This window comes from Rhincodon typus, chromosome 26 (assembly GCF_021869965.1).
Source record: "Rhincodon typus isolate 14 chromosome 26, sRhiTyp1.1, whole genome shotgun sequence".
Taxonomy (NCBI): Eukaryota; Metazoa; Chordata; class Chondrichthyes; order Orectolobiformes; family Rhincodontidae; genus Rhincodon; species Rhincodon typus.
Genome location: NC_063357.1, coordinates 6566450 through 6588025, shown reverse-complemented (window position 1 = coordinate 6588025; position 21576 = coordinate 6566450). Strand labels below are relative to the sequence as shown.

The window sequence follows — 21576 nt, the reverse complement described above, 5'->3', positions numbered from 1 at the left end:
CGGTTGAGGACTCTGGGTCTGTACTCAATGGAGTTTAGAAGGATGAGGGGTATCTGATTGAAACTTACAGAGTGGTGAGAGACCTGGATAGAGTGGATGTGGAGAAGATGTTTCCACTAATAGAAGAGACTGTGACTCAAGGGCACAGCCTCAGAGTGAAGGGACGACCCTTTAGAACTGAGATCATAGATCATAGAATCCCTACAGTGTGGAAACAGGCCTTTCGGCCCAACAAGAGTATACCGACCCTCAGAGCATCCCACCCAGATCCATTCCCCTATAACCCACCTAATCGACACATCCCTGAACACTATGGGCAATTTAGCATGGACAATCTACATAGCCTGCACTTCTTTGGACTGTGGGAGGAAACCGGAGCACCCGGTGGAAACCCATACAGACAGGGGAGAACGTGCAAACTCCACACAGTCACCCGGGGGTAGAATTGAACCTGGGTTCCTGTCACTGTGAGGCAGCAGTGCTAACCACTGAGCCACCGTGCCGGGCCAAGATGAGGAGGAATTTCTTCAGACAGACGTTAGTTAATCTGTGGAACTTATTGCTGCAGAAGGCCAAGTCATTGAGTGTATTTAAGAAAGACATAGATAGGTTCTTTATTGGTAAGGGGATTGGGTGTTATGGGGAGAAGGCAGGAGAATGGAGGTTGGAAACACATCAACCATGATCAAATGATGAAGCAGACTCGATGGACCAAATGGTCTAATTCTGCTGCTATAACCTACGTTTTTATGGTTAAGGTTTTAAGATTCTGATGAGTGTAAGGTGAAAATCCTTACAACATGTGTCACATTTCAATAAGATTCAAGGTCCGTGCTAACAGCTGAAGGCAGGATGTTGTATAATTGAAAGTTCAAAGACCAGGTCAATCAAATAGAATCTTTGCCTCTTGCAGCTTCTCCATGACTTGTGCGCTCTGGTCTTGCAGATACGACCCTTACAGCAAAGTGCTGACCCATGAGTTCTACGATCATGAAGCCATGCAGGCAATCAGGAAGGACGCAATAGCGACGGCTGCAAAAGCAACAATGTGGGGCCTGATTCTCGGAACACTTGGGCGGCAAGGATCACCCAAGATCATGGAGGTAGGAAGAGTGCTGAGAAAGCCGTGGTTTGTATTGTGTAATCAAAGCCATTTTCCCGTAGTTGTAGGGATTAAGGTATCAGTGGGATCTGCTGGTATAGTGCTAACGTCACTCGATTAGTAATCCAGAACCCCAGGCTAATATTTTGGGTACAGGGCCAATCCTGAAATTTGAGTTCACCCAACATCTGAAATTAAAAGCCAAAACTGAAAAAAAAACTGCTATAAATCAGAAACAAAACAGAAAAGTTCAGCAGGTCCGGCAACATCTGTGGAGAGAAAGCAGACTTAATGTTTCAGATCGAGTGACCCTTCCTCAGAACCCAGCTTTTCCACAATTTCTGTTTCCGTTTCTGAAATTAAAACCTTATTTAATGGTGACTATAAAGGCACTGTCAACTGCAGTAAAAACCCATCCCATTCACCAATCCCCTTCAGCAAAGGCAATCTGCCATCCTTACCTGGTCTAGCTATCAGGAAACTCCAAACCCACAGCAATGTGGTTGACTCTTAACAATGCTGTTGTTAATTAGGGATGGGGAATAAATGTAGGACTAGCCATGGACAACCATGTCCCTGGCACAAATAAAATACTTTGCTGACTTGAAGCAACTTCTGATCTTGGGGTTTTAATAAACCTTATAGGGTATGGAATATGTGCTCAGTTTCTCCATTGGTTATCCAGTTGGACATTGGGTTCTGAGGGTTCAGTGACAAGGAGAGCTCAGGTATAAAACATTCCAAGATTAAGGTGATTGATCTTCTTTCAAGATTTTTCAGAAGGATTGATGGATACGTGGAGAGAATATTTTACTGCGGTTGGTGAGTCTCGGACAAAGGGACAGCAACTTAATGATTTCAGGCAAGCCGTTCACGAGATTAGTTCAGAAGCATTTCTTCATACAGCAACCGGTAAAAGCATGGAACTCAGTCCCACAAAAAGCAGCAGATTCTCACTCAGTCTTCAGTCTGAGATCAGCTGATTTCTGCAAGGCAAAAGAATATGGATTCGACCAGAATCTCATCCAATGGTGGGACAATTGTCAGGGGCTGAATGGCCTCCTTCTGGTCCTACCTTGCTAAAATAGTTACAGGACCTTGCAAGGAAATACATTTTGATCCATTTTGATCAACAGTTTTCCTCAGTAACCGCTGCTGGATCCAGGAAACTGGATTCCTTTCAGCCCCTGAGATCCAATACAAAGCCAGGATCCCTGGAGACAGTTTGAAGTTGGGACAATCTGAATTCTGATTCCTTGGGAAGTGACAACAGCAGGTTAACCATGAGTTGCAGTCCCGGTGACATAGTCCAGCTTTCAACAGCCTTCCATTAAAAATTAAACGACAGGCTGCAAATTGTAAAATGGAAAACCATTGTTTGTGTTTCACTGAGAAGTGATTAAAAAAGTAGAGAAGGAAGCCATTTCCTCACTGTCAGTTAGAAAGATCTCGGAACTGATTATATAATTGCTTCAAAAGTCAAAACACACAGGACTCACAGATTCACAGAATGGTTACAGCACACAAGTGCATCTATTCAGCCCATCTTATCTGTGCTAGCTTTCGATTTGATTTATTATTGTCACGTGTACTGAGGTATAATGAAAAGTGCTGTCTTACAAGCAGATTGTACTATGCAAGTGTAAGAGTGCAGGATGCAGTGTTACAGCTGCTGAGAAGATGCAGAGAGAGAGAGCCACACCAGCATTAAAAAGGAGCAAATTACTGCAGATGCTGGAATCTGTACTGAAAACAAAAAATGCTGGAGATCATGCTGAGTCAGGCAGCATCCATGGAGAGAAAGCAAGCTAATGTTTCGAGTCTAGACTCGGGGAAGAAGCTGCTCTTGAACCTGTTGGTATGTGTATACAAACTTTTATGTCTTCTGCCCGACAGGGTGGGAGGAGTCTTTGATTATGTTGGACAGTGCCAAGCTCTGCCCCTCCTCCCCCTGCCATAGCCCTGCACATTCTTCCTTTATAGACCACAATGAAAATAACTCCTGAAAACCCCAATTGAATCTAGTTTAGTTACACCATCAGGCAGCACATTCCTAACCCTAACCAGGTGCTATTGCCTCTTGTGCCAATTCCCTTGAATCTATGCGCTTTTTTTATTCTCAACTATCACACCAATAAGAATGGATTTTTTTTCCCAATCCATTCTGTCCAGAATGCCTCTATCCAGTCCCATCTCAACACATGGATATTCAAATCAGGAGCAGGACACTCAGCCCTTCAAGACTGCTCACCATTCATTAGGATTACTGCTGATCTGAATAGGGCACACTCTCACCTTCCTCCGAAAACCTTTCACCCCCTTTGCTTGTCAAGGGTCTGCTCCCACTGCCTTTTGAGGGCTGTTCCCTTTTCCAAGGAAATCTATTGGTCTTGAAACGTTCCTCTCCACAGATGCTGCCAGACCTGCTAAGTTTCTCCAGCACTTTTTCCATTTATTGGAAGTTCTCCAACCTCTGACTCATCATAATCCTGCAAGTCTAGTGCTTAATCCAATATTACACTTAAAGACTATTTCATAGTATATTCAATTCCACCCTCAGGTGACTGTCTGTGTGGAGTTTGCACATTCTCCCCGTGTCTGCGTGGGTTTTCTCCGGGTGCTCCGGTTTCCTCTCTCAGTCTAAAGATGTGCAGGTTAGGGTGGATTGGCCTTGCTAAATTGCCCATAGTGTCTAGGGATGTGTAGGCTAGGTGGGTTAGCCATGGGACCTGCACGGTTATGGGTGGGTTTGTGCGATGCTCTTCAGACGGTTGATGTGGACTTGATGGGCCAAATGGCCTGCTTCCACACTGTTGGGATTCTATAAAGCAAGTTTTCCGACTGTGATCTTTTGAACTACTTAACCACTCACAGGCATTTGCCTGTGCCACATGTAACCCACATTTTGTCCAGGCCTGTGTGGGGAAGGCGATGTGGCTAACATGTTATTTGAGTTTCCCTTCTCTCCCATCATTCCTGAGGTGCCAGTGTGAGAGCTGGGGCAGGTGAATGGAGACCCCTTCAACCCCACCTCCCCTACCCATTCGATTGATCCTTCAGGGCCTCCAATCAATTGTGCAGTTTTACTTCAGGAGTTTCTCAGAAAAGCAGCAGAGCAACTGCGATCCTTTATTCATTTCACACCTCCCTGGCTGTCCTTGTGAGTCTTGGCAGAGGAAGCCAGATGCGTGTACACCTATCGAAAGGTCAGCAAAAAGGAAAGAGTGACTCAGGATTTCGCTTTTCTGTTTGAGAGCCTTTGACAAAGAGGAAGGATGGAAGTGGTGGAGGGGAAAGGCAAGGCGTGGGTTTTTTTTAATAGTCCTGCAATAGTTTGGGTCATTACTGAGCCTTGTCTTTCTGCATGTAGTTTTTCACTCAGGGCAGATTTGCAGTTTGTACCACACTGCAGCTGATCTCAGGGAAAGGTCAGTCAATGCTGACAAGATCGCTTCGCTCTCTGTTGGACTTTGTACTGGTGCCAATATAGAGAGTCGTCCAGGTTACGCCTTCAGGGTTAAACACCAGGAGATGCACTAAACCATCTGCAGCATCTGTTGTTCTTCCACATTTGTTTTTGAAACATAGTCTTACAAAGGTCTTGTTATTATTTTTTTATTCCAACCATGCTTTTGTTACCTCTAGCCTTGACTGTTGCAGTGCTGTCCAGGCTGGGTGTTCCATCTTCCACTCTCCTTAAACTGGAACTCGACCAAAACCATGTCTGTGCAACATTGTGTTTGCCCATCACCCCTCAACTCACTGGCGTATTGACCCTCAGTCCAATAACACTTCAGTTTTAAAATTCTCATTGTGTTTCCAGACCCACCATGGTTTTTCCAGTCTTCTCATGCAAGTGTAATTCTTCAGTCTTGGTATCATTCTCATTAATCTCTCTTGTATTCCTGAAGCCTTTCCCAACGCATGATGTCCATCTCATCCCAAAGATAGCCTCTCTCAGGGAAGTGTCAGCTTCGGTTGTAACTCAATCTGTTCACGTGAAACTCTAACTCATTGCCTGTCTCCCCCAAATTGGGTGGAGAGTTCACAGTTCAGAGTGAATTGTCCACTGCTCTGTTCCAACAGCCCAACATTCAGTAACTGTGACTGTGCTAATCGGTGCCAATTTATAAGGGCAGTGTGGATTTGTGTCCTCTGAACTCTGTCCTTCACCCCTGTCCCCAGCAGCTAGTTGAGCACCATGCCAACACTGTATCAATCAAGACCTTCGTAGAAGGGATGATGGCACAATGGTAATCTCACTAGACTAGGTATCCTGACACTGCGGTGTGTAACTCACGTCCTGACTCCCCAAAGCCTGTCCACCATCTACAAGGCACAAGTCAGGAGTGTGATGGAATACTCCCCACTTACCCTGGATGGGTACAGCCCCAACAACACTCCAGAAGCTTGACACCATCCAGGACAAAGCAGCCCACTTGATTGTCACCACATCCGCATGATCAAGTTACATCCAGTCTATGCACAGAAATAGGCCATTTGACCTAAGTGGTCACTTTTTTCATTAAGATCACTTGTTCTTTCTTCTCAGGAAACTTGCTGCATTTGCAGGACTAGGGGGGACCTAATTGGACCTCGTGTTGCAAAGAAAAGCTTAGGCATGATGGGCCGAAAGGCCTTCTCCTGTGCTGCAGGATAGATTCATGACATTCGGCAGGGAAACGGACGAGATTTGTGACGGTCTGTTTAGAGACTGCCTTCCTATAACTGGATAACCCAGAAATCATACTGCAGACCCAACAGAGATCCCACTAACATTTTGTTTCCAAAAAAATGATGCAAACAAAGAAAAAGGAATGAGAAACCAAACAATTCAGTTTCACCATACAGTCCCGGTTGCCAAAAAGGAAATAATAAATTTCCCTAAGCTCCAATTTCTATTACAATATGGGATCCTTGCCCAAACTTAGAAGTTGCCCTCCCTCATCAGCCAAGGGAAACATTTCAAACCATTCATTAGTCTGAGTATAGGCTCGTGGTTCTTTAATGGAATTGATATGTCTTTTTTTTTTAATTCCAACTACATTCTGCCTGACTAGATTTAATGACTAGTCTGTGCTAGTCTGCACGCCCATTCATTCCAGGCTTCATTTTGCCACTCACCCAGGAGCTGGGAGCAGTCAAACAATTAGCCAAAGCCTAAATGCTTCTATTCAAGAGCTCTTTATTGGTGGGGGGAGTGGGGGGGTGAGAAATGATTGAGGTGGGGCAGTAGTGGAGAATCAGTCAGCTCAACTCTCATTAAAGCAGCTCAACAGAGAGATGACTTTCATTTCATGTTGCCGCTTTGATAATTCTGCAATTAATTTTTTTATTCTTATTTATAAGCCGAGGGTGCAGCAAATTGACCTCTTCAAAGTCTCTCTCTCTATACTTCTATCTCTCTCGCTCCCTCTCCTTTGATGACAATGCTCAGACCAACCATTTGTTTGTTGTCTGGGATTTTCTCTTTCACACTCCACCCACCACCCCCCCTTCTCCCCTCATCTGCAAGAAAACTTTCTCTGCTTTAATTACTCCTCTGCTTTGAATTTTCAAGAGCAGACTGGAGGATCCTGGAGATACTAGAAACTGCAGGGACTCGAGGGCTAAAGCGAGAGGCTAGATAGGCTGCAACTTTTTTCCCTGGAGCATCGGAGGCTGAGGAGTGACCTTACAGAAGTTTATAAAATCATAAGGGCATGGATAAGGTGAATAGCAAAGGTCTTTTCCCCAGGGTAGAGGAGTTCAAAACTAGGATGCAAATTTTTAATGTGAGAAGAGAAAGATTTAAAAGGGACCTGAGGGGCAACTTTTTCACACAGAGAGCGGTTTGTGTGTGGAATGAATTGTCAGAGGAAGCAGTGGATGCAGGTACAGTTACAACATTTAAAAGACATTTGGACAGATATATGGATAGGAAAGGTTTAGGGGAGAGATAGTAGGAACTGCAGATGCTGGAGAATCTGAGATAACAAGGTGTAGAGCTGGATGAACACAGCAGGCCGAGCAGGAAAGCTGACGTTTCGGGCCTAGACCCTTCTTCAGAAAAATGAAAAATGAAGGACAAAGATTTATCTGAAGAAGGGTCTAGGCCTGAAACGTCAGCTTTCCTCCTCCTCTGATGCTGCTTGGTCTGCTGTGTTCATCCAGCTCTACACCTTGTTATCAAAGGTTTAGGGGATATGGCCAAACACAGGAAAGTGGGACTAGTTTAGTTTGGGAAACTTGGTCGCCGTGGACGAGTTGGACCAAAGGGTCTGTTTCCATTCTGTATGACTCTATGACAGTGTCAACCCAGTTCAAAGCTGTTCTGTGTAAGGGCAAATTATTTTATTCAGTTGTGGGATGTGGGTATTGCTGGCTAGGCCAGCATTTATTGCCCATCCCTAGTTGCCCTTGAGAAGGTGTGTACACTGCCTTCTGGAACCACTGGTGCCTCAGCTCATACAGAGAATGTTGCAGGTATTCAATATCCTTCGTCACCTCACTTCATCCTCAGTCACTGAGCTACTGTTGAAAAGTAGTCAGTGCCAGCAGCCAATTTGATTTCACGAATACCAATATGATAATAATCAAATGATGTTTTAAAAAACCGATTGTTCAAGGGTAATAAAATTTGATCAGGACTCTGGGGGAAATTCTCTTGCTTTTCTCCTAAATGAGTGCCACAAGATCTTTATTGCTGCAAAATAAGTCACATCTGACAATGCAGCACTCCCTCACTAAAGTATCTTCAGGATTATTTAGCGTTTGACTCAACAACCTTTCCAATCAATAATAGGAATGGCATAGTGATGTATTAAATGGGAACAGTCGAGAAAACATGGATCTCTTACAATATTCCCAAAAGGCTGTGTCATCACACCAGCATTCACCCCCAGCTCCCTCACCCCAACACCCTACCGCATCCCTGTGAAGATCCTGCTGGAGTGGAGCTTCTCTCCAGAACGAGAGAGAAACTGTGCAGGCTCCAGGCCAGAACCAAGACCAAGCCAGCCCCTGCCATTGCACTGTAATACACAGGCACAGTGTGTGCACGTTCACAGAGACTCTCCTTCAACCAGAGAATGAGCCCTGGACTAGATGCTCAGAAGCCCCCTGCCAGCCTGCTCCCACCGTGTGACGCTGCCCTCATCTAATCAGATTCACGGAGATTCACTGGACAGTGTGGATCAATTGCCATCCCTTGGGAACCTCCTGTCAGTAGGGGCAGGCATCGGTGATGATATTCAACATGGTCTCCAGCAGCCAGCAGAGCCTTTGGCCGTCTGAGGAAAAGGGTGTTTCATTGCAAAGCTCTCAAACCCCAACACCAAGCTCATGGTCTACAGAGTAGGAGTGTTACCACCCCTCTATATGCATCAGAGGCATGGACCACATAAAGCTGGCCACTCAAACCCCTAGAGAAATATCACAGGTGATGCCTCTGCAAAATCCTGCAAATGCAATAACAGTATAAATGTCTCACTATTATTGTCCTCTCTCAGACCAGCATTAAGGCACTGGGCACTGTCAATCATCTGCACTGGGAGAATTTGATACAAGACTCTCGAGACAAACTCTCGCCATGCTTCGTCATAGCAAGCAGTTACCAGCAGGGCAGAGGAAACTTTTCAGAGCTTCCCTGAAACATGCACAAAGATACCGTCTATTTTGAGCATCTCCGACAGGCCCCATAGGAGGCCAAGTGCAAACAGCGGAAGGAGTGAGCGAGAATCCAAGCACCGATCCACCAGACTCTTCAAAGACCAACTACCCCACCTGCTGAGGGGTGTGAAGATCCAGCATCGGACTCAGGATCCCCAACTCCGGGCTGGAAGAGACTGCCTGGGAAGGAGATTACATAAAATATTCACTAATGCTCTAACGCATTGTACAATTAGTGAAGGTTTTTTGTTGGCAGAGTGTAGGTCTGTTGTGGACATTTGTTAGTGCTGAGAGGACATGGAAACTTTCTTATTGTCCACTGATTTTCTGCAGGCCAAAACTACTTCTCTGCTATGGGCATGTTTGACTTTTCCCACTTCCCTGAGGAATGAGATTGGCAGCTTGTAATCACAAAGATAAAATATTGCAGATGCTTGAGATCTGAAATTAAAGCAGAAAGTGCTGGAGAAACTCAGTATGTGTGGAGAGAGAGAGAGAGTTAACAGAGTCTGGTATAGCTGAATTTCAGAATGGAAGAGGTGGAAATGTGATGGGTTTTATGGGTTGACAAAGGGGCAAGTAGAAAAAGGAAGGTCAGGGAAAGATCAGAGATCAAAGATGGCATTAACAAAATACAGAGGGAGTGATAATGGCTGTAAAGGGGTTAGTTAGCTTAGTTGGCTGCATGGCTGTGATGCAGAGTAATGCCAATAGCCTGGGATCAATTCCCACACTGGCTGAGATTACCATGAAGGACTCTCCTTCTCAACCTCTCCCCTCACCTTTGGCATGATGACCCTCAGGTTAAACCACCACCTGTCATCTCTCTCCAATGTGAGAGCAGGACTGTGGTCTGGTAAGGCTATGGCAACTTTACTTTTGCTTTCAATAGTTGTTAGAGAAATGCAGAACATTGGTCCAAAGTAGGTGTTAATAGCAGAGTAAAGTCAGCTTTGACTGTAAACAGAACATGAAAACAAGATGGAGACACTGCCGGGGAGTGGGACAGAAAAGGAAAATTCTGATGATAGTTCATCCAAAATCCCCAAATAGTTTTTGTCTCTTCCATTCAACCTGGCTGATCATCCCCAAACGTTTCTCGCTCCTTGACTAACAAAATTCTTCTTCATACCAATTCCAAATGTGAGGGCCAACCTATTACACCCTTTTAAGATTATGAATGGGTTTGTGAGAGTAAATACAGAGGAGTAGTCAAGCAAGACCAGAAGTGGAAACCATAGCTTGTCAGCCAGTCACTGATAAATCCAATAGAAAATTGAGGAGAAACTTTGAAAATATTGGGAATGTGCTTATAAAAAATGTACAAATGGGTATGGATAGATGAATGGGCGAATGGGCCACACTTCGGCAGATGAACGTTAATGTGGCTAAGTATGAGGTTTTCCATTTTAATTGAAGGAATAGAAAGACAACTTATTATCTAAATGGAGAGAAACTTCAGATTGTTTTGGTGCAGAGGGATCTGGGTGAACCATGAATCACAGAAAGGTAGTATGCAGGTAATAAGGAAGGCAAATAGAATTTTTACGAAAGGAATAAAGCACGAAAGTAGGGAAGTGCTACTGGAGCTATACAAGTCCTTGGTGAGATGGCACCTGGACTATCTCATCCAATTGTAATCCCTGTACTTGAGGAGGGATTTGGTTGCATTGGAGACAGTTCAGTGGAGGTTCACTAGATTGAACCCAGAGATGAGGGGTTTGCCTTATGAAGAGAGATTGAGAAGTTTGAACGACTCATACACTTTTCACAGTGAAAAGAGTGTGAAAAGTGTATGAGGATTAATACAAGAGATAATAAATTACTATTCTTTACTCTGGAGTTTTGAAGAATGAGAGGAGACCTAATTGTGGTATGTACGAAGTTAAATGGGTTTGACAAAGTAGATGTATCAAGGATGTTTTCTCATGTGGGGGCAATCCAGAATGAGAGGTCATCATTTTATTATGAGGGGTGGTGGATGTAAAACAGAGATGAGGAGAAATTACTTCTCTCAAAAGGTTGTGAATCTGTGGAATTCACTACCCCGCAGTGTGGTGGATGCTGGACATTGAGGCAACTTAAGAAGGAGGTAGACAGATTTTTAATCAGTAGCAGGTTGAAGAGTTATGGCGAGCGGGCAGGAAAGTGGCATTGAGGCCAAGATGAGATCAGCCATGATCATTTTAAATGGCGGAGCAGGCTCGAGGGGCTGAATGGCCTATTCCTGCTCCTAGTTCTTACATTCTTTTAAACCATGTACAATGAAGAAAAGCTTTTTTGGTCAGTGTGCTGATAACCCCATTTGTGGCTTGATGCCAGGTTTCGTTTGCCAACACTCCTATGGCGCACTGATGATTTGCTACACTAAAGGAGGTTTAGAAATGTTGGTTGTTAAACTACAATTTCTGGAGACACATCAGCTTTGTTCTCCATAATTTAGCAGAGCTGGATGTGACTTGCTAAATGCTGGAGTGATCCAACTGCCGAGACTTCATTTCCTTGTTCTTACATAGATTGGAGAAGGAGGACTGTTCTTATTGGAAAAGGAAAGGCTGGGAGGAGATCTGATAACAGCATTCAAAGCCACGAGAAGTCTGTATACTGTAGGTAGATAGAGGTGTTCTCACTAGTAAGAGAATCAAGGACAATAGGCACAGATTTAAAGCAATTTGCAAAAGAGGCAACAGACTTTTGTTTGTCATTTATATAAATGATTTGGATGAGAATACAGGAGGCATGGTTAGTAAGTTTGCGGATGACACCAAAATTGGTGGTGTGGTGGACAATGAAGAAGGTTATCTATGATTACAAAAAGATCTTTATCAATTGGATAAATGGGCTCAGGAGTGGCAGATGGAGTTTAATTTGGATAAACGTAAGGTATTGCATTTTAGTAAAACAAACAAGGGCAGGATTTATATACTTAATGGTAGGGCCCTGAGTAGTGTTGTGGAACAGAGAGAGACCGAGGGGTTCAGGAACATAACTCTTTGAAATTCGTGTCACAGGTAGACAGGGTGGTTCAGAAGGCATTTAGCACGCTTGCCTTCATTGTTCAGACCTTTGAGTACAGGAGTTGGGACGTCATTTTGACATTATACAGAACATTGATGAGGCCTCTGGAGTACTGTGTGCAGTTATGGTTACCTTGTTACGGATATTATTAAACTGGAGAGGGTTCAGAGAAGATTTCCCAGGACGTTGCCAGGAGTGGAGTATTTGAATTATAAAAATAGGCTGGATAGGCTGGGACTTTTTCACTGGAGCATAGGAGGCCAAAGGGTGACCTTATAAAAGTTTATAAAATCATGAGGGGCATGGATAAGGTAAATAGCAAAGGTCTTTTCCCTAAGGTGGGTAAGTTCAAAACTAGGGGGTGTATTTTAGAGGTGAGAGGAGAAAGATTTAAAAAGGATATGAGGGGCAACTCTTTTACACAGAGAGCAGCTCATGTGTGTAATGAATAGCCAGAGGAAGTGGTGGATGGAGGGAAAGTTATAATGTATAAAAGAAATTTAGATAAGTACATGAATAGAAAAGGTTTGGAAGGGTATAGGTCAAACGCAGGCAGGTGGGAGTAGTTTAGTTGGGAAGATTGTCAGCATGTGCTTGTTGAATCGAAAGGTCTGTTTCTGTGCTGTATGACTCTATAACTATGATTCTATGACATCTGAGAAAATATTTTAGTGCTACAAGAAGGTCAGGGTCTGGAATGCCGTACCTGAGAATGCAGTGGAGGCAAGTTCAGTTGAAGCATTCAAGAAGCATTTTGGCTGTTATATGAAAAGGAAGAATGTACAGGGTTACAGGATGAAGGAGGGAGAGTATTACCAGATGAATCGTTCATTTGGAAAGCAGGTGCAGATATGGGCTGAATGGTCTCCTTCTGTGCAGTAATAATTCTGCAATATCCCGGATCATCACTGAGGTCAGGGTTACAGAGAATGCAGCATGAATGAGCTCATTTGGCCCATCAGTGCCCAGATGCTCTTTCTGCTGGTGTTTGTTCAAAGACTTAACACCGTTGAGACAAAATTCATTGTTACCCCTTTTACAAGACAATGTTCATATGAGTGTTGTGAGGCAGAAATTGCCACAGAGCCATGTAATGAGTTAAAGAGTACCAAACTGCTTAACTTCAAAAGGAACAACTGGTGTATTGGATTGCCAATTTAGAAAACGCACCCTGAAGCCATTGTCTAGGTAACTCCAATTACAAACAGTTTGACATAATCAATGAAATGTCCACATTTCGAATCAGTAATTAAGTTGTTGCCAAACTGGATTTGACGAGCTGTGTTCTATTTGAATACCAGAATGGGTCAATGGGCTGAATGATCTCCTCATGTTCTGTTGAATGGCTTCCTATTGGTTTGAGCTGCAAATTCTGAAGGGGGAAGTTAAATTTTCAATGACCAATGAGAATGGGTGTAGAGCAAAGCTCTCTCTACAGGCAGTAAATGGAGTCCATTTGCAAGTAGATTTGTGTACAAGTCAAAACACAATGCAGGATGAAATAACTGCACAGAGGCCGATATCCCATCACCAAGTCACCTTTTATTTACATGTGCACAGTACTGCCAGCTCAGAGCCTGTCCCTAGAGTGAGGAGACCTTATGACACTCCTGTTTATATCTGTCAGCCAGGGCTCCCTGATTGGCCCAGGTTAACAATTCTAATCAGGGATCTCATAGTCAATTATTCCAATCACTACACAGGACAATGTGAAAGAGCTGTTCGAGAGTACCGGAAATGTTCATACATTAGGTCTTTAAAATTACACCCCTGTATGAGATCACATTCAAGAACCAGATATTCATAAATTACCCCCTGTATTCTGCCTCAGCTCCCATTCCACAAGGCTGCTCTTATTGAGTATTTTTAATTTACCTGCTCTGGATATGATTGACAAAAGCTAGTGGAGAGAAGTTTTTTTGTTTACAGAATAGAGAAAACAGCATCATTATAGATTTTTGATGTGAGCTGAGGCAAGCATAGTCTTATTGTTACACTCTCAGCTCTCTACCTGTTCTCTAAACCTGCAGAAGGACCTTGGCTCATAAACTAAAGAGAGATACTTATTATATTTTTATGAGCTAATATTCTGTGGTAAACATTTATAGAGCACAAGAAAAACAATGGCCAGAAAGAGATGGATGGGACATAATGGGAAAGGGCACACAAGGCAATGAAGAAATGGAAAATGAATCACAAACTGGATGATCGAGAACAAGGAGCAATCATTAAACAAGGTGTAGAATAGGCTGTTACTACTGGTGCAGCTAATGGAGCCACTGGCCCAGTGTGATACAGAGTCCAGGGATTAGCCAGTGACTAGCAGTGAGTCCATGTTCCAGGCATGTTTCCCAGCAGATATCAGCCCATACTGATATCAGTCAACTGCAACAGGGCATAAATGGGCTAGCAGCATGGTCGAGCTGTGGCAGATGGAATTTAATTCAGAGAAATGTGAAACAATGCTCTCTAGCAGTAGGGAGAAACTAAATGGCACATTTCTAAAGAATGTACAGGGAATAGAAGGGCCTGAAGATTCATGTGCTCAGAGCCTGAAAAGAAACAGGGCACATTGAGGGAGTGGTTAGCAAAGTATGTGGGTATTTAGGGCTTCATAAAAGAAGGCATTGAGTACAAAATCAGGAAAATTATTCTTATCAAAAACAGAAATTGCTGGAGAAACTTACCAGGTCTGGCACCATCTATGGAAAGAAAGCAGAGTTAACGTTTTGAGTTCAATAACCCTCCTTCAGAACACGAAGCTCTGAGTTTCTACAGCAATTTCTGTTTTTCCTTCAGATTCCCAGCATCTGCAGCTCCATGTTTTATTTAAAGTCAGAAGTCACACGACACCAGGTTATTGTCAAAATATATTTGAAATCACAAGCCTTTGGAGCGCTGCTCCTTCGTCAGGAGAAGTGGCACTTTTGGATACAAGCCCTTCAGTGGAACTGTTTTACCAATGGGCTATCCCAGGGATGTATCAAACCCACACTTTCAGAGACTGACATATCAATTGTGAGTGAAGTAACTCTCAGTGAGACAGTACAAGGATTTGGGTGAAGAACACGATTGTACATATTGAAAGAGGTTTCTACTGATCCAAAAAATGAGGAAGATGGAAGAAATTTTATGAAAGTACTGGCTTGACAGTGAATGTGTAGATAAGCAGACCAGCTCCCACAGGCTGTGAACAAGAGTTCACTTATGTCCATGAGACTACTTGCTATCACAGACATCTCCCTCTCTGGTTCACTGGGGGTTAAGCTTCTCTGGAGCCAGAAATCAATTTCCTCAGCTCCTTGTTCCATTTCCTTCTCAAGTGCAAAATGCTAATGTTTAACCTTTTTTCTATTTTTTCCATTTTCTTCAATTAATGAAATATAATGAAGTTTGCGGTATGCAGCAGAATGTGCTGAAAGCTTTTGTTAACCAGCTGCCTGCTCATATGTGTATGGTTAGGACATTAATCAAAAGAAGAAAAAATATCAAATGTGCATATGAACGTGTGTTTTGTGTGTGTGTGTGTGTGTCTATTTATTGACTTTGTGTGGGGGTGAGTGTGTTAATTGGATGACTGTCTTGGTTGGGGGTGTGTGTCCGCGTGCGTGCGTGTGCACTAATTGGCAGGGTAACACTCAGTCTGCACTGGAAGTTCGAAGACCCAATTATCTGAGATGACTGCACCACTACTACTTAGTGAGCCTGATGGTCATGAGAAGGTACAGGAGGATAGAGAGTGTGAATCAGGTTAAATACACCTGGTCCTGCAAAAATCCCAAACAGGCAGGGACCTCGCCACACCGGAGCTCTGAGATGGAGCAGATATTAGAACTTGATTTCAACACAGTGACAATAGAGAGAGCGGGAAGAACATTCAAGGTGATGTTGTTGGCCTGCATGGGATTTTAATCCAATGATCTTCCTTTTCCTCAAAAGAGAATTCCACAGCGTATGGTTAGAATGTGGGACACGCCACCATATGGCCGCCTTTGACACCAAGCTGGACGGGTACATCAGGGAGCAAGAAGCACAGGGAAGGAAATGTTGGCAATTTGAGAGGTAGAGGATGGGAAGTGGACCAAGAGGAGCTAGTGGGTTATGTGGGTTCACTTCAAAGCTGCCCTCGCGTTGGACCACCTGGGACACTTTCCACTTCCCACTCTCCTGAGACCATGGACCCTTCCCCACGGTCCAGCTGATTCTCCAAGACAATCTTTATTCCTTGAGTAAAGAAATTCTTGCTTGGAAATTTCAAAAGGGCTTTGCACCAATTCTGAGGGATGTCCTAATCAAAGTATTTGAGATTCTGAAGGGATTCAACAGGGGACACCAATGGAAGATTCCTCCACTGGATTGTAAACATAAGAATGTCCCTAATAAATCCAATAGGAAATTCTGGAGGAATCTCTTCACCCAGAGGATGGTTAGAATGTGGAACTTGCTGTACAATGAGCATTAAAGACAATTAGCAGCGATGCATTTAAGAGGAAGTTGGATGTGAGCAAATGATCAATGGAAGGATATGCTGAGAGGGTGAGATGGAGAAGGGAGGAGGCTCAGTGTGAAGTGTAAACACCCACCAGTTGAACTGAGGTGCCTGTTTCTGTGCTGTAAATTCCTGAATATAGTTCCCCTCTAACAGGATATCCTATTATAATGATCATAAATTTAATTCACTTGTGAGTGAATAATGAGGGGGTAGGGAAAGGGGATGAGACAAAACCAGCTCATTATACTTGTTCTAGTTAATGTAAACCTCTACATGATTGTAAAACCTTTGCATGGATCTGTAATTAATCACTTCCGTTTGCTTGCAAAGTGCCTATTTAACAGGTATGAGGTTGTCGAGATCTATGATTATTATACATAACACCACATAATTAAAGGGTTTCTGAATATTTTATCTTCAGGTTGAATCTCGAGGCGCTCCAGATTAACTGCACAGTCGGGTTGATTTCTTTTTCACGATCCATAAGATCCCTCAGTTGCTGCCAGGAGTTTCCCAGGCACTCAGTATTTAACAGGCTCTCTGCTGAGTGAGAGCACTGGGGCTCCGTGCTTCAGTCAAGAAACTAGAGGGCAAAATCAAACCTGACTCCCCCCACCCTACCCACACACTGTCACCAACAGAGTGGTGCATTTGCCTGCATAAGTAGAGCTCCAACAACACTAAAGAACCTTGATACCATCCAGGATAAAGCAGTCCCACTTGATTGGCATCACATCCACATGTATGCACTCTCTCCACCACCAACACTCAGTTGCTGCAGTGTGTACCATCTGCAAGATGCACAGCAGAAATTCACCAAAGATCTTTAAACAGCACCTTCCAAACCCACAACCACTTCCATCTAGAAGGACAAGGGCCGCAGATGTATGGGAACACCACCACCTTCAAGTTCCCCTCCAAGCCACTCACTAACCTGAATTGGAAATATATCGCTGTTCCTTCGCTGTCACTAGGTCAAAATCCTAGAATTCTCTCCCTAAAGGCATTGTGGGTCTATCTACAGTACCTGGGGTGCAGCGGTTCAAGAAGGCAGCTCACCACCACCTTCTCAAGGGCAACTAGGGATGGGCAAGAAATGCTGGCCAGCCAGCAGTGCCCACATCCCACAAAATGAATAAATAAAACGCTGTTGGAGGTGCTGTTTCAGAAATGAGATGTTCAGCTGAGCCTCCTGTTGGCCTGCTCAGGTGGTTGCATTAGACCCTGTTGCACTATTCCAAAGAAGAGCCTCAGCGTTCTCCCTGGTGTCATGGTCGGCAATTATTCCCTTGACCGACCAACCTGATTAAAACCAGAGTATGCAGGATCCCCTTCAGGCCACTCACTATCCTGACCTGAAGCTGTCATTGCATCAAAATCCTGGAACTCCCTCCCCAACAGCACTGTGGGATGTCCCTGCAATGGTTCAAGAAGGCAGCTCATCATTTCTCAAGGGCTGGTAGGGATGGGCAATAAATGCTGGCCCAGTCAGTGATGCCCACAACTCGCAGGGAAACAACATTACTGTTTGTGGGAGCTTACTGTGCACAAATTGGCTGCCTCCATTTCTGATATTACAACAGGGTCACGTTTCAAAAATATTTTGTTTTCTTGGGGACATCAGGTTGTGAAAACCGCGATAGCAAAGCAAGTAATTGCTTCTTTATTAAACTATACAGAATAGACAAGTACCATTGGTCAATCTGCATTAGTCAACAGTCCCCTTTATATGTCCCAAACTTCTTAGGATTGGGTTTGATTGTGATGCCTGCACAGTCGAATGGCTGTTGAGTTCTGAATGACCAGTTAAGTAAACCTGTGAGAACCAATCCGATGGATTCATTTTCACAGTACCATTGGGCATAAAACTGGCATTGCTAACCAGCACCAGACTGCCATCCCATCCACTCCCCTCCATCTTCCATTTCCACTGATTCCAAGTCTGGCCACACCTTGAGATTGTGAAAGGTGCTACATGAATACACTTTGATTCATTCTCTGGTGCTGATGGCTGTTGAGGCAGTGTTCAGATGAGAATCAATGAGTACACGCTCTGGGAGTTTTGAACTCAGTAGGTCAAGGTGACACTACCATGTCTGAAAACAGCACAGCTCATGGGAAATAGGGGATGGAAGGGGTTCTGGGCTCTGATTTTGTTTCTTGTCGTGGTCCCAGGAAGTCACAGCTTCCCCACTGGGATTGTGAGTTCACAGAGCTATGTAATCTCAGAGGCACGGCAAAGTTTGTAAAGTCACTGTTGTACAGCCTTGCCATTCCTCCCTCCACTGAGTGGACTGAGACGTGAACCCACAATGCTCAAACTCAACAGCGAGCATGCTACAAAGCAAATACCTGTGGATGCTAGAAATCTAAAACAAAAACAGAAGCTGCTGGAAAGACATAGCAGATCTGGCAGCACCTCTGGAGAGAGAAACAAAGTTAATGTTTTGATTCCAGTCACCCTTCTTCAGAACAGAGAAGCAAGAGTGTTAAATGCTGCACTACAGCTGGCACTGAGCAGTTCCTGGGAGGAGCTGTGGTATCTTGTGGATCATGAATAAATAGTCTGAGATCTCAGCTCCTCCAGTTCATGCCTGTTCTGTGTTCTTCACTTTATTCACCAGAAGTCATATGGCACAGTGGGTAGTGTCCCTGCCTCTGAGCCTGAAGCTCCAGGTTCAAATCCCACTCCAGGACCCATTTGGCCACAGAGCAATACTGTGTATGATTCTGGTCACTCTTCTGTAGGAAAGATGTTGTTAAACTTGAGAAGGTGCTAAAAAAAAGATTTACAAGGATGTTGCTGAGACTGGAGGGTTGGAGTTGTCGGGAGAGGCTGAATAGACTGGGGCTTTATTCCTTGGAGTTTCGGAGGCTGAGGAGTGACCTTATAGAGGTTTGTAAGATCATGAGCCACATGGATAGGGTGAATAGGCAAGGTCTTGGCCCTGGGCTGGGGGAGTCTGAAATTAGAAGCCGTAGGTTTAAGGTGAGAGGGAAAAGATTAAAAAGGACCTAAGGGGCAACTTTTCACGTAGAGGGTGAAGCTTGTATAGAATGACCTGCCAGAGGAAGCAGTGGAGGCTGGTGCAATTATAACGTTTAAAAGGCAACTGGATGGGTATATGAATTAGAAGGGTTTAGAGGGATTTGGCCAAATGCTGACAAATGGAAATAGGTCAGATTCATTATATCTGGTTGGCGCAGAAGAGTTGAACCAAAGGGTCTGTTTCCATGCTGTATGACCGTAGAAGGAGTTTTTAGAATGTGATTGAGTGAGCTGACAATCAGTCTGTTCATCCTTCCACCACATTTCCAGTATTCCCCAAAGGGAAGAAAAATGCTTGTGGAAGTACAAATCAAATTAACAAACTTATTCACCCGTGCATTTCTGCCTTTGCCTTCAACTGCCTAGGCACTCCATTTTAAAATTCCTTACTTAAACCTCTCCATCTCTTTCTCAATCTCTCTCCTCCTTCACTATTTGACCAAGCTTTCCTCATATTTCCTCATGTGACTTGCTGTCAAATTTTCTTTGACACTCCTGTTTCACAAGGTCAAAGGCACTATATAAATGCAAGTTGTTGGTGTTAATTTGGCTGAATTCTCATTGTCCTCCTCATCTCCTTGTGAACCTTTCAGTAAAGTAAGGGAGTTGATGATTATTGATCGGGGTGGGGTGCAGCTGAGACCACACTCAGATAAACCATGACCCTATTAAATAGTGGAGCAGTCTGGGGGGGCTGAATAGCCCTAGGAAATGACAAAGAGGGTTTTCAGAGATATATCACTGGAAATATCAATGTGAGATTGGGGTGGGGCTCGGTGTGGGTATTGCACAGATGGAGCAAAAGGGAATGAAAATGTATGATGTCTCGATGTCCCCAGCACTGCACAAGTATTGTTGAGAGTCAGGTAAAAAGAAATGTAATCTGGCAAGTACTTAGACCCAGGAGAATGGGTTTAAGTCAGTTCCTATCATCAAGTCATGCATTCTTTACTTAATCCTGTATTTCAAGTGTAAATCTATAGGTTTATATTTATATCAAAACTGTTTATGTTAACGTCACACTACAATTAACAGCCTCCCACTAGTACCACCTCAGGTGGCAGCCTATAATGACAACATGACAAGCTTTTTATTGGCAATTTCCCGTCACTCAGTGGACATAGGAGTTTGTAACGGGAAAACGATGCTCTGTGTTTGTGTGTGTGTATTCAGATTTGTTCATCTATTAGCATAATTTTAATAAAACTTTAGATTCGTCACTTAGGTTGAAGTTTTATTTTCAATTTTGATTTGAGTACATGCTTTGTTTGGCTTCAGAAATGAGCTATTCTTCCTGAGCTAAAAATATTTAGCTTCTTTGAAGCATTTAATTTCATGCCTTAATACAAAATATGTTTTAATATTATTTTCTGCTGGGCCTCTTTTGATTTACATTCTTTGAATTTAAAATAAACCACTCGAGAGATTGAGTAAAGAAGTTCCATACACACTCTCTGTTTTCCCTCCCTTTATAATTCTTATTCCTTCCTTCTTTTGAATTTCTCTCTCTATCTGTTTCCTTTTCCCTCCTCTTATTCTTTATTTCTCTCTCTACCCTTACCTCATTCTTTGCGACTTTTTCTCTTTTATCATCTCACTACTTCTTCCCATGAACCTTTTCTTTGTTCGCTTCTTCTGTTCCCACTCTCCCATGTTCTCCCTCTTCCACTTCATTTCTGTAGTTTCTTCTTCCCTATACTGTCACACTATGCCCCTCTCTTTCTTCCCTGCGTTCTGCACTAGATCTTACCTAGTACTGTGCAATACTTTCTCTTTGTACACCTCCTTTACCTCTTCTTCCTCCTTCCCCTCTTCATCTTCCTATTCTCACCTCTGTAGCCCTTTTTCTGCCTGGAGTGCTCAGTTCTCTTGCTGGGCCAAATGACCTCCATCTGTGCATAATGACTTATAGCTGCTCTCTTTTCTAGTTCGCTCTCTTTCTCTCCTTTTTTCTTGGCTCTATCTTACCTGTCTCTTCCTTCTCTCTTTCCCTTTTCTCTCTCTTTCCACCCATATTTTTCCTCTGTCTCTCATCCTTTTCTCTCACACCTCATTTTATGTCCATCAGACATTTGGAGGTGAGTGGGGAGATCTGGCTAAAACATGACTCAGACCCTGAGGCAAATGCAGGGAGTCAGGCCGCTTTTAGTGGCTGTGACGACCGGTTCAGCTCTAGCTGGAACACGACAAAGCACATTGCACATGAGGTAGTTAGATCATCCGAGACAACAAGCTGCAGAGCTGGATGAACACAGCAGGCCAAGC

The 21576-nt window shown here is 43.7% G+C and overlaps 1 protein-coding gene across 1 annotated transcript in view; it reads left to right on the top strand.

The window, feature by feature from the left end:
• The window catches only part of dph1 (diphthamide biosynthesis 1), a 281422-nt gene that overhangs the window by 160862 nt on the left and 98984 nt on the right, over window positions 1–21576 (top strand). Inside the window, exon 5 of the mRNA XM_048612751.1 lies at window positions 947–1103. Coding sequence (XP_048468708.1) covers window positions 947–1103 — 157 coding nt within the window. The remainder of the gene's footprint in view (window positions 1–946; window positions 1104–21576) is intronic.